The sequence below is a fragment of the Pristis pectinata genome, chromosome 7 (genome assembly GCF_009764475.1).
Source record: "Pristis pectinata isolate sPriPec2 chromosome 7, sPriPec2.1.pri, whole genome shotgun sequence".
NCBI lineage: Eukaryota > Metazoa > Chordata > Chondrichthyes > Rhinopristiformes > Pristidae > Pristis > Pristis pectinata.
Window position 1 is genome coordinate 50,822,305 of NC_067411.1, and position 15,506 is coordinate 50,837,810.

At 40.2% G+C, this 15,506-nt stretch overlaps 1 protein-coding gene across 6 annotated transcripts in view; it reads right to left on the reverse strand.

Moving 5' to 3' along the window:
* Positions 1–15,506, reverse strand: part of cntln (centlein, centrosomal protein) — a 432,461-nt gene that overhangs the window by 295,918 nt on the left and 121,037 nt on the right. For all 6 annotated transcript variants that reach the window (XM_052019932.1, XM_052019931.1, XM_052019933.1 and 3 more), the window contains exon 9: positions 12,970–13,164. In XM_052019932.1, the coding sequence (XP_051875892.1) occupies positions 12,970–13,164 (195 nt within the window). The remainder of the gene's footprint in view (positions 1–12,969; positions 13,165–15,506) is intronic.

The following is a 15,506-nucleotide window of genomic DNA, read 5'->3' on the forward strand; positions in this document are numbered from 1 at the left end:
AAGGGAGGTTGAGGGCTGACTTGAAAGAATTATGTAAGATTATGAGAGGCAATAGATAGGATGGAAATTCAAAAAAAACTTTTTTCCATGGAGGGGTTATCAAAAACGAGAGGACAGGTAGAGGGAAGAGTTTTAAGGGGATCTGAGGGGTAAGTTTTTTTTGCACGCAAGATGGTTTATAACTGGATTGCTTTGCCAGAAGAGGTGGTGGAATTAGATACAATCACTATGTTTAAGAAGCATTTAGACAGATACTTAAATAGTCAAGGCATAGAAGGATATGGACCTAATGCAAGCAGATGGGATTAGTATTCATGAGCAAAAAGGTCTGCCTGGATGAGGTGGATAAAGGGCCCATTGCTGTGCTGTAGAACTCTAAAACTCTATGACCTGGTTTTAGTAATGCTGCCTGAGGCATAACTTTTGGCTAGGTCACCACTGCTTTCAAATTGTGCCATGGAATTTTTTAAATCCACCAGGCCCTCAGTTTAATAACTCATATGACAGATAACACTCCAATTAGAGCAACACTCCCATTATCCTTGACTGGGAGTATTCTAGATTTTGTGTACTCCCTACCTCTCACTCCTTCTCCACTCTGTTGGCAATTGTCCCTTTGAGACAAAATTCCTTTCACTTTATTTTTTCAAAAAGGAACCGCACCTGCTCGCAACACTCTACTTTCCTTGCCTTTTTCATTCATGTAGATATGCCACTAATTTGGCTCCTTTGGAATCAAAGCTGCACATCATTGTGAATAATATAGAAGGGCAACAACCCAGTGAGAGAGAGCCAAGCTGATGTTGGGAAGGGATGCCTTAAGGTGGTGGCCCATACTTTGGGGAATGAACGCAGAAGTTCTCAAAATAATTTTTCCTTGAATCTGTTGTGGTCAAAATGTGGCGAATTTACTGTAATTGAACATATATTGCTCATTAGATACTTGTCCTAGCCTAGCCCTTGTCCTAGCCTAGCCCTTTCCCACTCCTTGGAACTTCTATCCTGCTGCCTCAATACAGCATTTGCATTCTTTAAAACCTGTAACATCTTTACTTGTGCTGCACTCAAAACATTATGAAGCAGTCAAAGCAAGGACAATTACTTGGGTCCTGAACACACACTGATGGGAAATTAGAAGAAATATTCCTTGTTTATTGTCATTCCTCACACCAGCTGTGTTTTCAATAGGTTCCACAGCTCTCTCTCCCACCCTGGGGTCCTCCAAACTTTTCCAAGGAAAAACTTTTCAGGGAACTCTATCAGATCCTGGTCTCCCAAGGCTGTGCAGGCAAGTTGATCAGTGCCAGTCATCGGAGGCAAATTCATATCATGGGAGCATTTCACCTGACCACCATTTTTACCACTGAAAATATACCAGTATGTACCAAAATGTAACAGTATACAAAGGTGATTTGAAAACAAGACCTCAAACTCAGCACAAAGCTCATGGTCTACCAGGCAGCAGAGATTCCTGCTCTTCTGTATGCCTCTACAGTCAGACTATTTACAACAGCACCTCAATGCATCGGAACATTAACCATGTCTCTGCAAAATCCTCCAAATCCACAGATAATACAAGTTAACTAATGTCAGCACTCTCTCCCAGGCTAACATTCCAGTAGGCCCTAATTATACCCAGCCAACACTGATGGCCAGGCCATTTCATTTGCATGCCTAACAGTAGATCTTCAAATCGGACACTCTGTCCTGAGCTCTGAAATACCAAGAGGTTACAAAGTGAACAAAGGGAAAGATTCAGGGTTATAATCAAAGCATCCTCGAAAAGATGTCACATCCCCACCAATTCATGGGAATCACCGGCCCGTGACCTTTCAAAATGAGAAAGAGCACTCAAAATTAAGACTGCGTCCATTTGTCAGGAATGCACAAAAGCCCTACATAAACGGCAGAAGGATTGCTTTAGCTCCTAAACTGCCCATCCATTTGCCCAATCAGGCACTTCCTGCCTCACCAAAGAGAGAGAATCTGCAAATCCCACACTGACCTAACACTCACCTCAGAACTCTCAAACAGGAGTGGAAGCAAATCATTCTCAACCCTGAGAGACTGTTTAAGAAAATAAAAGAAGGTTCACTGGCCTCTAAAACAGGTGCCATGAGGTAAGCCATACTTTGATAGCTCAACAAACAAATCAGCTTTTCATGAAATACCAGGGAAATTTAGCATGTGAAGGCAAACAAAAATTGTTTCTATGCGTAAAATTTCAGCTCTACCCAGTGTCATATCAAATAATTCAATGGTTATATTGTGTGTATTTTATAAATACTGGATTAAGGATATTGGGTTGGAGCCTTTCTGCACAACAATAAAATGCAACAATTGTTCAATTCATCCAACCAAACAAGGACAATGGATGTCATATCAATGATGATGATAAATGTTATTTATTTAGAGTTCCAGAAGGTATCTGGTGAAGTTCTTTAAAAAAATGTTAGCTAAAGAAATTCATGCCATTGAAGGCAAATTATCTACACGATTAGGAAATTGATAGCAGTAGAAGAGAGAAGGGATAATGAACTTAAATTCAAGAAGGAGGTGGTAGTGGGGTGCATTGAAGGTGGTGGAGTTGGGGCAATTCCTGCTCCTTTTGGTTAATGCTTCAGGTGCTTCTCTGTCTCGTGACAGCTGCTTTCTAGGTTGCAGCCATAGCAGCAGTACCTGAGCAAAGCAGGACCAGATGACGGTGCTCATCCAATTTCCAGAGCATGCCAAAGAGCAGCTAGTATTTGGCAGTTGTCATGGACTCCTGAAATATGGCCCTAACCAGTAAATTATAATCCAAAAAGATTATAACTTCCCAGCTTGAAGTTCATAGATTTGAAGCTCCATAAGTGCCCTTTAATACTTTTACTAATTAACTTCAATCTGTATTCCTAGGTATTGACCTCACTGCCAGGAAAAGTAGGCCCTTCTTGTTCATTCTGCTTACGTGTCTCATAATTTTAAACACTTCAATTAAATCAACCCTCAGTGAATCAGAATCAGAATTAGGCTTATTATCACTGACATACGTCAAGAAATTTGTTGTTTTGCAGAAGTAGTACAGTGCAAGACATAAAGACATATAAATTACCATAAGTTACAAAAATAAATAAATAGTGCAAAAGAGAAATAATGAGGTAGTGTTCATGGACCATTCAGAAATCTCATGGTAGAGGGGAAGAAGTTGTTCATGAAACATTGAGTGTGGGTCTTCATGCCCCCGCACCTCCTCCCTGATGGTAGTAACATGAAGAGGCCATGTCCCGGGTGGTGAGCTTCCTTAATGACGGATGCTGCCTTCATGAAGGTGCCCTTGATGACAGGATAATAATCAGTGTCCTTCGTTCCAAAGAAAACGACCCCACCTTCCCAAATTCTCCATATGGCAAAAATTATCCAGCCCCTATAAATCTCCTATACACCCTCTTTAGTGTTATCACATTCTACTTGAAGTGTGGTAATTGAACAACATGAAGCAGGTCCTGAGCCCTGCAGAACACCACTGCATATAGGCTTCCAGACACTAAAATTGCCTATTGACTCTTTGGCTTCTCCCACTGAGCCCATTTTATGCTAATCTGCCATCTTCCCTCAGAATCCACTTTCCTGAATAGTCTGCCATGTGGGACTTTGCCAAGCATATCTTTAAACACACAGACTACATCAAACGCACTACTCTCATCAAATCTCCATGTTACCTCCTCAAAAATATTCAGATACAACCTTGCCTTCATGAATATATGTTGATTATCCTAGAGTAATCTGGCCTCGAAATACTGATTAGAATTGCCCTCCAAATTTATTCCAATAATATGTCAGCCTCCAACATTAGGCTATCTAGTCTGAAGTTACTTAGTCCATTCCCTTCTCATCTTTCAAGGATCATACCACATTAATAGTCATCCAATACAACTTCAGTGGCTAAAGGGGGTTCGTAAATAATGGTCAGAGCCTGTACCTTTCCTTCCCTTGTTTCTCTGACATCTTATTGACAATTTAACTGCCAGTAAAGATGCTTGACCCCTTAATAAGCCGTTCCTGTGTTTATTGTTTCAAATATTTCACATTCTTCCACCTTATAATCGATATTTATCTACTATACCATCATCGTCTACTATACCCAACCCACCACCCCCAACTCTCTCTCTCTCTCTCTCTCTCTCTCACACACACACACACACACACACACACACACGCACGCACGCACGTACACTTTCATTGGGGAAGACACAAACTATTCATTTAGAACTATGTGCGTTTTCTGCATCCACCTTCAGGTTATTAGTCTCAAACAGGCCCCACTCATTACTATCCTCTTTCCTTTTTCACATTTATGAAACATCTTCATGTTCCTTCATTTTACCTACCATTGTTTCTTCATTCAATCTCTTTGTCTTCCTAATTTCCTTTTTAAGTTCACCCCTGCACATCTATGTTCCTCTGGATTTTCTGCAATATTGGTCAGCCTTATCCTACCTAGTATGCTCCTCAATATTCATGGAGTGTCTAAATTTGGAAGCTCCACCCTTTTTTTATTGAACATACTTGGTTTGAACGTTCATAACCTCTTCCTTGAAAACCTCTCCATGAGTTAGCACTTTAAATAGCTATTCCCAATGCAGATTATTTCTCAGCCTAATTTTAAAATGTTAGCTTTAAGCCAATTCAGAACCATTGCTCGAGATCTAATGTTAGTTTTTCATAACTGCTAAATACAACCATATTATGATCACTACCTTCAAAATGTTCTCCCACTGTCAGCTTGCCTAGGCTCATTATCTAAAACTAAGTCCAACCTTATAAGCGGCTTGTTTCATTATGATTTTTAAAAAAACATTCCCTTGAATGCATTTTCAGTTTACTTCTTTTATACTTCTTAGACCATTGCCATCTAAGTTAACATTAAGGTAGTTAAAATCCTCTCCTATAGCTCCCTTATTATTTTTGCACTTCTTAGAACACTACTTCCACTAGAATATTCATATGAAAGAACATTTTCTCTTCCACTGCTTCTACATATTAACATATAGAACATAGAACATTTGCTCTTCTGTTTCCCAGTAAGATAGAAGAATCAATGCAAATGGCCTCATTTGAAGTTTCCAATCCCTGACAACCAAAAGGAAAGAGAAAAAAGCAGTGGTTGAGGTGAAGGATGTAAAGAGACTGTGGACCAATTAAGCTTTAAAGAGTTAATCAATGTTGCTGAAAAAAAGATAAGGAGAAAGCATGTGCTAGTACACGGCGTTACATGTGGATTTTAAGATACGGTGAGAACAGTGAGTTGAGGAAAGCTGAATATCCAACAGAACATTGTTTGAAATTACTGCATAATTGCTCAGCAACATCCTCCTTGCAGACAGCTTGGCTCTGGCTTCTGTGCCTGCAAATAACAGCATAGAAGTCAGAAATGGTCAGATGCTGGTGCTTGTGGTCTACTGCTCCACCACCAGACTCACCACCAAGTCCAGCTACAAGCACAAATTAATTAAGCTGAGAGGCCAGATGCACTTCATATATAGCACCTCAGCTTTACACTAAAGCTTGCATTGCCGATCTTGATTTAAAAGATAAGTGTGGGTAGTTAGTGCATTTAATTTTCTTAATTTTATTTTACCTTTGTGTTTTTAAAGAATTTCCAACACAGTAATCTCTTTCCAACAAGAGATTTACAGTAATTTTTAAGGATTTTTTTTACTTATCAAAATCAAGTGTGCTGTTTAAACGTCTGATTATCAGACTATTTTTCTCTCTCCACAGATGCTGTTAGACCATGCAAAAGTTTTGGCACCCCTGGTCAAAATTTCTGTTACTGTGAATAGTTTGAACTGATCTCCAAAAGTCATAAAGTTAAAGATGAAACATTCTTTTCAACACTTCAAGCAAGATTAGTGTATTATTTTTGTTTTATACAATCTTAGAGTGAAAAAAAAGGGAAGGAGCACCATGCAAAAGTTTGGGCACCCCAAGAGATTTGAGCTCTCAGATAACTTATACCAAGGTCTCAGACCTTCATTAGCTTGTTAGGGCTATGGCTTGTTCACAGTCATCATTAGGAAAGGCCAGGTGATGCAAATTTCAAAGCTTTATAAATACCCTGACTCCTCAAACCTTGTCCCAACAATCAGCAGCCATGGGCTCCTTTAAGCAGCTGCCTAGCACACTGAAAGTTAAAATATATGATGCCCACAAAGCAGGAGAAGGCTATAAGAAGATAGCAAAGCGTTTTCAGGTAGCCATTTCCTCAGTTCGTAATGTAATTAAGAAATGGCAGTTAACAGGAACGGTGGAGGTCAAGTTGAGGTCTGGAAGACCAAGAAAACTTTCTGAGAGAACTGCTCATAGGATTGCTAGAAAGGCAAATCAAAATCCCCATTTGACTGCAAAAGACCTTCAGGAAGATTTAGCAGACTCTGGAGTGGTGGTGCACTGTTCTACTATGCAGCGACACCTGCACAAATATGACCTTTACGGAAAAGTCATCAGAAGAAAAAATTCAGCATCAGAAGTTTGCAAAGGAACATCTAAACAAGCCTGATGCATTTTGGAAACAAGTCCTGTGGACTGATGAAGTTAAAATAGAACTTTTTGGCCGCAATGAGCTAAGGTATGTTTGGACAAAAAAGGGTGCAGAATTTCATGAAAAGAACACCTCTCCAACTGTTAAGCACAGGGCTGGATTGATCATGCTTTGGGCTTGTGTTGCAGCCAGTGGCACAGGGAACATTTCACTGGTAGAGGGAAGAATGAATTCAATTAAATACCAGAAAATTCTGGAAGCAAACATCACACCATCTGTAAAAAAAAGCTGAAGGTGAAAAGAGGATGGCTTCTATAACAGGATAATGATCCTAAACACACCTCAAAATCCATAATGGATTACCTCAAGAGGCACAAGCTGAAGATTTTGCCACGGACCTCACAGTCCCCTGACCTAAACATCATTGGAAATCTATGGATAGACCACAAAAGAGCAATGCATGCAAGACGGCCCAAGAATCTCACAGAACTAGAACCTTTTGCATGGAAGAATGGGCGAAAATCCCCCAAACAAGAATTGAAAGAGTTTTATCTGGCTACAGAAAGCGTTTACAAGGTGTGATACTTGCTAAAGGGGGTGTTACAAAGTACTGACCATGCAGGGTGCCCAAACTTTTGCTTCGGGCCCTTTTCCTTTTTTGTTATTTTGAAACTGTAAAAGATGGAAATAAAAAAGTAATCTTGCTTAAAATATTAAAGAAATGTGTCATCTTTAACTTTATGCCTTTTGGAAGTTAGGTCATCTTTTACTCGCTTAGCTATTCACAGTAACAGAAATTTTGACCAGGGGTACCCAAACTTTTGCATGCCACTGTACTTCCAGCATTTCCTGTTTTATTTCAGATTTTTAGGATCTGCAGTATTTTGCTTCTGGCCTCATTTGTTGATTTTTCTCGCATATCATCTCTTCCAACAGCTGCAATTCCTTCCTTAACCAATCTTACTACAGAGTCTCCTTTTTTTTTTACCTGTTCTGTCTATCCTCCCTGAAAACCATGAGTACTAGGTCGTTGAACTGCTATTCATGCCATGCTTCAATAAAGGCCATGATATGTCCTGAGATGTCCATCTATGCTCTTCACCTCTACTTTCCAGTCTCTGTGTTAAAGTTGATATCACTGATAACTTCTGTATTTTGATTCCTTTGCTTCCTCTACCTCCCAAACAAAACTCCCACCCTCCTCATCCAACTTCTCCATTCTGATGGTCTGTCAGATTTCCATCATTCTACCAAGCCAACTTAAGTCCTCCCCAACAGCAATAGCAAACTTACCTTCAAGGATACTGGTCCCAGGTTATTGAAGTGCAATGTATTCATCCCACAGTGATGCCACCTCTTCTAAAAATCTAAAGTTGTCCTCTTTCAATATCTAATAAAACACCTCATGGCACATTACAGGAATGTGCATTACAGCAATCCAACAAAAACTTACATTGAACCACACAAGGAGATATAGGGGCATATCCCTTGAAGTATAATTAGATAAGTATATTTTAAGTTGCATTTTAAAAGAAGAGAGGGAGTAGTGGAGAGGCAGAGATATTTAGGGAGGAAATTCCAGAGCTTAGAGTGTTGGCAGCTGAAGACACAGTTGCTAATGGTGGAGCAATTAAAATCAGGGATACCTAAGAGGAAAAAAATCAGGTATTGCACACATTTTGCTTCCATTTGTAACAAAATTTTGGTTTGATTCTCGGCTTTTATCGCTCCAGTACTTCAAATATGTCCTTTCATAAATGGAGTCAGTGTTGAGCTATTCCACACGTCATCTGGCAGGAACTGCATTTCCCATCAGTACCACTTCTCATGCAAGCTCGCTTCTCGGCTGAAGACTTTTATATCTCTCACATGAACAGTTGACAGGTGAAAATGTTGACCTCTACTGAGACTTAACCACAAGAAACAGTTCTAACAACCAACATATTTAAAATTATTAGTGTACTGTCAAGTTGAAATAGAATTTTAAATTAGATCAGAATACACTCACTGTCAGACACTATGAATTAGTAATTAGATGTGTATTGTACAATAGTGCAGCTGAAGAAAACACTACATATTGATATCACCTTTGATGTAAGCAGGTTAAAGGAAAACAAAACAGCAAGCATAAGGTGCCATTCAAACACTCATTGAATAACTTCTGTAAATACCATTAAATATTTATCAAACATGATACTCTGTGTCCCCTCTATTCAAATCCCTCCATCACAATTTTTTTCTAAATTCTGTGGAATCACGTGCAAGTATCGGTATGGAAATTGTAGCTGCCATATCAGACCTACATGGCAATTGCTGAGATGCCAAAAAGAGTTTTCAAAGTCAAAGTCGAGTTTATTGTCGATCTCCACAAGAATCTAGTCACAGCCCTCTAAATGTATTAGTGATTGAAAAGTAGTTAAGCAAAATGTTATTTCTCTCAGTTCAAAAAGGGGGTTGATGAGTAGAGTTAGAAAGTTTGGCTCTGAATAAATGATTGCAAATGCATGCTACACTTTAAAATTCAAGGACATAATCTTGTCCTGCTTAACAGAAAGGGAGATAGGGTCCTCTCTCAAAGTCTCAGATGTCTTTGAGTGCTTCAGATGGAAGTTAATGATGCATGTCCCTCCTTGGAAGAGAAACAGGTTCTCCCAGTTTTCTTTGCTGGTTGTGGCTCCTTGGAATTGGCTGCTATGTCCAACTACATCATAAAGAGCAAACATTTCAGTGGGGTGAACACAGAACGATACAGTACAGGAACAGACCCTTCAGCCCACCACATCTATGGCAACCATGATGCCAACCTAAACTAATCTCATTTGCCTGCACATAGTCCGTATCCCTCTATTCCCTACCTGTTCATATGTCTGTCTAAATGCCTCTTGAATGTTGCTATCATATCTGTTCCACCACCTCCCCTAGCAGTGCATTCTAGGTGCCTACAATTCTCTGTGCAAAATAATTTGCCTCGCACATCTCCTTTAAAATTTCCCCCTCTCACCTTAAACCTATGACCTCCAGTATTTGACATTTCCATCTTGAGTTAGAAGACTCTGATTATCTATCCTCTTAATGCCTCTCTTAATTTATATACTTCTATCAGATCCACCCCTCAGCCTCTGATGCTCCAAAAAAAACAACCCAAGTTTGTCCAAACTCTCCTTATAGCTCATATGCTCTAATCCCAGTGAACCTCTCTGCACCCTCTCCAAAGCTTCCACATCCTTCCTGTCATCTGGTGTTCAGATAGTCCAAATATGGCCTAACCAAAGTTCTATACAGTTACAACATGACTTCCCAATTTTTATACTCAATGCCTGACTGATGAAGACAAGGGCTCCATTCACCTTCTTTACTACTATGCTCTTGTGTTGCCACTTTCAGGGAGCTATGCGGTGAAGGTTTAAGTTACCCAGGCTCGCAAATTCAACAGCCATGTGAAGAATCTATTTTTTATTTTTAAACAGGGCAACAATATCTATTCTGCAGGATTTCATTGATGCAATTAGTAGATCGACATGGAAGAGTGAAACTTGGTATAGGTTGCAGAGTCAGTCAATCCACACACACACAGGCATGTAGTTCATCCAGGACACAAGATATGCCAAGGCAGAACTGCAAAAAAATTGGATAGTAAAGGTGGTTACAGCAACTAGCCAAGTGCCAAGATTTAAATAAGGAATATCCAAAAAAAGGGAACAAAAACAACTCAAGCAGGGGACAGTGGATTGTCAGAAAAAAGGTAAGATGAAGCAGAAGAGAGTCAGAGAAAAAGAAGAGGAAAAGGAAAACATCTAAGGAAGTGCATAGGTGTAGAAGTGAGAAAGAACCCTTAAATAGTTTTACTCATGGAAGCAAGCAACTTGTGAAACATTGATATCAACCAGATCAAGCAAACGACACAAACTTCAGAGACCACGTGCAATTAAGATTTATCCCAATTAATTCTAAATTCACCAACCTGCAGGAAGTGGTTTAATGACCTCATTGAGTTGCCAAGGTAGACAACTGGTCACCCCACCATCTCCTTCCTACAGTTTTCATAACCTTGATGATGCCAGAGACAAAAAATTGATTTGGAATGCAAGAACAGGTGTTCCACACAAGGCAGCTTCTGTCTCTACAGCCTACAGACTAACAGTATGGTAAGCGAATATAATCGAAGTACTATCTTTTAATGTTATCATTTCCCATATCGCATGTACTATTAATCCTCCACCTGTTCTAACTCAAACATCAGGCATACATGGCAATGGTAAGGGTTTCTTATTGAAAGCAAGAAGCAAAGCATTTTGCGACCAGAAAATACTAAAAAAGCAGCCTGTGTACCCTTTCCTGTACTAGCGCTGAGAGAAGATATTTCCAACAGTTTCAGCAAAGGCTATGTTTCAGAAAAAGTCAGGGGATATTAAACCACAGATTTTTCTTCAAAGATGATTCAAAATTTAGCTTTAAAACAAAAGGATGCAAATCAATTCAGTCTCCGGAAGTACATCAAAATATAAATCAGGATAGAAAATTTAAATTACTTTTAAATCATATGAGTATCATCTGTTACTCTTTCCAACATTACTTTAGTGAAGACAAGTTAGCATCCCTATATATGACAAAAGTCCCTTTTTAAAAAAAATTCCTGGAACAGCACCTTTGCCGCAGCAAATGCAGAAGCAAATTCATGAAGCATAGCATATTTAAGACAGAGATCAACAAATTTTAGGATACCAAGGAGATTGACAGATTTAGGCTCAGAAATTGCTTTACTGCATTTTAATGAAGTTGCAGCAGTGCATGTCAACTTAATGCTGTTTTTAAAAGTCCCATCAACAAAGTGATCTTCAATTGTGACGTTTACAGAATAGCGTTAACAGGTTCACCTATGTAATGCCACGCCGTGCCAATTTCAGCACTTGCTATTGTTCGATGCACTGCAAGTTTTCACAACTTCCAACATTTAATCTAGCAGCTGCAACCTCAGAAATCATCTCAAAAGGACATACCACAAAACTAACAGCATACATCAAGCTACTGTGCTTAAAGAAAAGACGTAGAAATGATGAGAAGAGGATGAAAAAGTGCTCTCAGGCAGTCAGAGGGACTCGTGAAGAACACTTGTGCATGAAAGCTAAGGAGTCTCTCCAGGGCAATAGCCAGGTACTTCCCAACAGAAAGTTGTCAAAGAGTAAATACCTGGACTTTGGAAAGCCTGCCAACTCTGCCAACTCCTGTGAGCTGAAGCTCTTTCAGTATGGAATAAAAAACAGAGAATGCTGGAGCTATTCAGGTCAGGCACCGTAAGCAGAAAGACAAATAATGTTAAAGGATTTCAAGTTGAGGACCCTTCATTAGTTCTTTGACCTGAAATGTTAAGCCTGTTTCTCTTTCCACAGACACTGGCTGACCTGCTGAGTGTTTCCAGCGTTTTCTGTTTTTATTTTAAATTTCTTTTATTTGCAGTGTTTTGATTGTCTTTTGGTGTGATGTTGGGTGATCCCAAAGGCAGCAGTCTGTTGAAAACTTGAGATGTAGAAGACATCAACAGCTGCATCCTGGAATGATCCTGAGGCTAGAAGGCCAGGAATGACCATGATCCTAATGTCAAGGAGCCTGTATTTGCGGCCATGGGTGACCACGGATCTGAATGAGGAAAAGAATGAAGGTTGGCTCTATAAATAACAGGTTCACGGGAAACACGGTTAGTTAAAGCTGCTTCTTCTGAGTCAATAAGAACTATCAGTTTACAGAGCAGTGAGGTTGATAATGCACTAATTGGGGAGATTTATGCCAGAAAAAAGGTGCTTTCACAAATGAAAACCTGATTAAAAAGCCAGGTATTGAATTTCCCATTTGGGCAATATGGCGTTCAATGCAAAATATATAAAAATTGGTTAAGCCTATTTTCAACTATGCAGCACTGTTTCCATTTGGAATTATACAATAGAATTTCTAGGTCTGGTGTTCAAGCAGGAAAGTGGAATTGAAGCAAAAGATCAGCCGTGATCTTACCTAATGGCAGAGTCAGCTCAAGGTGCTGAACAGCCTGCTTATGTTTCTTATCTCCCTTTTTTCATTAAAGATGACTGCAACATAGTAGATCAAGTTTCTAACCCCAGCTCCTTCTCACCATTAGCCTCCATCAATCCTAACAGATTTCTTCACCCCATTAACATTTTATCTCGGTACAATACAGTGAACCAGTATTATAAACAAACTGCTGGAGGAACTCAGCAGGTCAGGCAGCATTTGTGGAGGGAAATAGACAGCCAATGGTTCAGGGCAAGACCCTTCATCTGGACTGAAAGATTAAGGGGAGGTAGATTAAGGTGGACTGAAAGATTAAGATTAAGAGGTGAGGGGAAGGGATGGGGACAAAGCTGGTGAGCAATAGGTGAATCAGGTGAAAAATGCTGATTGGCAGATGGAAAAGGGATTACAACCTAGTACCTTACCTGGTCCACACCTTGAGCAGTAGTCATACACACTGCAGTCTGTTTAGAATCTAAAGCTTCTTGGAGCTTTTCCAGAAGTTGGCTTATTTGTTGTTCCTTTTGATATAATTGAGCAGTCATGGAGAAGTGTCTTTGTTGATGTTGGGCCTCACTAGCTTTCAATGTATCATAATGCATGTTCAGGTCGCTGTAATTCTAATACGAAACATGTATTCCATTAGTGCTGAAAAGACACAGATAGATAGGATATTCATAAACACTGTTGTCTAATTTGTAAAATAGTTCCGTACAGGGAGAAAAGATTGACACATCAAACTCTTCACTCTTGAAACACCATAGGTAGGACTAGGTGATGCCAACCCCTCCCCCAACCCCCACCACATACATGCATGTTTGAAGATTGAAGGGATGGAATCCATAAGATCACACAGGTACAACCCACCTCCTCAGACCAGGAAGACAGGTGTTATTTGAGAATACATTGTTATGCTGCCACTGGTTGACCTGGATAATGAATTAAAGTTTAATACATGTGCAGCTTGCTTTATGCTTCTGTAAATTTCCAGCTAACCTACAATTAACCAGGCCCAAAGATCTGAAATTCTCCAATTTCTAAGTTTATCCCTATTTTAAAACTTGCCTTAAAACCTACCAACTTTGACCAAGCTTTTGGCCGTTTCTAATATCCCTGTATGTTACTTAGAGTCATAGAGTCACAGCTATACAGCACGGAAACAGACCCTTTGGCCCAATTTGATGTCAAGCACAGTTTTGTAATATTTTATGTTAAAGTGAGTGCAAGGTGTTATTATCAATGCAATGTTTAATGTTACATGTGGCTTATTGCACTAAAGTTCAAATGACACAGGAAATAGCAGGAGTAGGCCATTGGGCCCCTCAAGCCTGGCCCGCCATTCAGTATGATCATGGCTGATCTATGCTGACCTCAACTCCTCTCCTGTGCCAGTTCCCCTGTAACCCTGTGACTTTCAGAGCCAGTGTTGGATATGTGACTGTGGTAATGTAGGCATTACAGTTTATACCATTGCTTCTGAATGACTTCTTCTGTGAAGTACAATTCCCAAACAGGTGGTGATAGAAATCCTTACATAGGAATGTAAAAAACAGAAGAAGGAAAAGATTAAGGTCCATTTGGTTTATCTCTTCTCCATCTTTCTAGTGGTCCCTTGATACAATGATAATGGTGTTGTTGACAAATCACAGCAATCAATCTTTATCAAGGACAGACCAAGGCAAACAAAGAAAACCCCAAGGACAAGGAACTTTGGGAAACACAGTCCCCTATGCCTTCCAAATGCTACTTCTCTTCTATTTTCCAAAATACTAATTTACTAAAGAATCATTGGCATTTCACTTAAAGAATACTTTTTGCTTCCACTATGTCAAAGAGAGCTTCCATAGATTGATCCCTCATTCGCTGAAACAATGAAGGAAGTTTCAACCAATATGGCCCTTTGAAGATTAGCAAGATCCAGAACAACTGCACAAAAGAATGTTTTTACAGTTTTAGAGAAAGAAAACTGGGGTTTTGCACTAGAATTCTCCACTTTGCACCTCATGGCTCACATTATGATTTCAGAATATTTTAGAATGAGAGTTTTCCCAGAAACATGCCAGAAATTAGCCTGTTCCTGCACTACCTGGATGATCCCCTAGGCTGACAGGCATTTTTTGGCTGACATAAATTTAGAAAGTTAGAGAGAAGCACACAACATGTCCCTCTCTCCCACTATCAAGTGAAGCAACTATACATTTGAAGGAGCAACAAACAATCTGCTGGAGGAAGTCAGCGGGTCGAGCAGCATCTGTGAGGGAAAAGGAATTGTCAATGTTTCAGGTCAAAACCCTGCACCAGGACTGAAAGTGCAGAGGGGAAATGGCCGTATAAAGAGGAGAGAGGGAGTGGTGAACAGGAGCCCGAGGTGACTGGTGGACTGAGGAGCAGTGGAATATGCCATAGAGTTGCAGGTTGCACCAGGTAGGGGAGAGGAGGGGTGTGGAGTTAGGAGACAGTGGCAGGTGGATGAAAGATGGAGGAAGACAAAAAGAAAATAAATGAGAGGCAGATGAGGCGAGGTGGGGGGAGGGGAGTGTGAAGGGAAGACGGCTGCTGGAGGGAGATAAGCAGGAACACAAAGGACTATCAGTACTGGAATCTGATAAGTAAAGGTGATAATGGGAACCATAGGGGAGAGTTGAATGGCAGATGGAACCAGAACCAGATAGGGACGGGGGACTCTGAATGGATTATGCGTGCAGTAGGTGGAGAGAACCAGGATAGGGGAGGAGGGATAAAGATTGATGACGTGGGGCCAGTGGAAAAGGGGACCAAAATGAGAGGACTGGAGGAGGATCAGAAGGAGACAGAAAGGGTGAGGAAGGGGGCAGTGCTAAAAACCCACCCGAGTGGATAGTTACATAAATTTGGAAAACTTCATGTTCATGCCATTGGGTTGCAGACTACCCAGGCAGAATATGAGGTGCTGTTGGGCTTCACCCTGGCAGTGGAGAAGGCC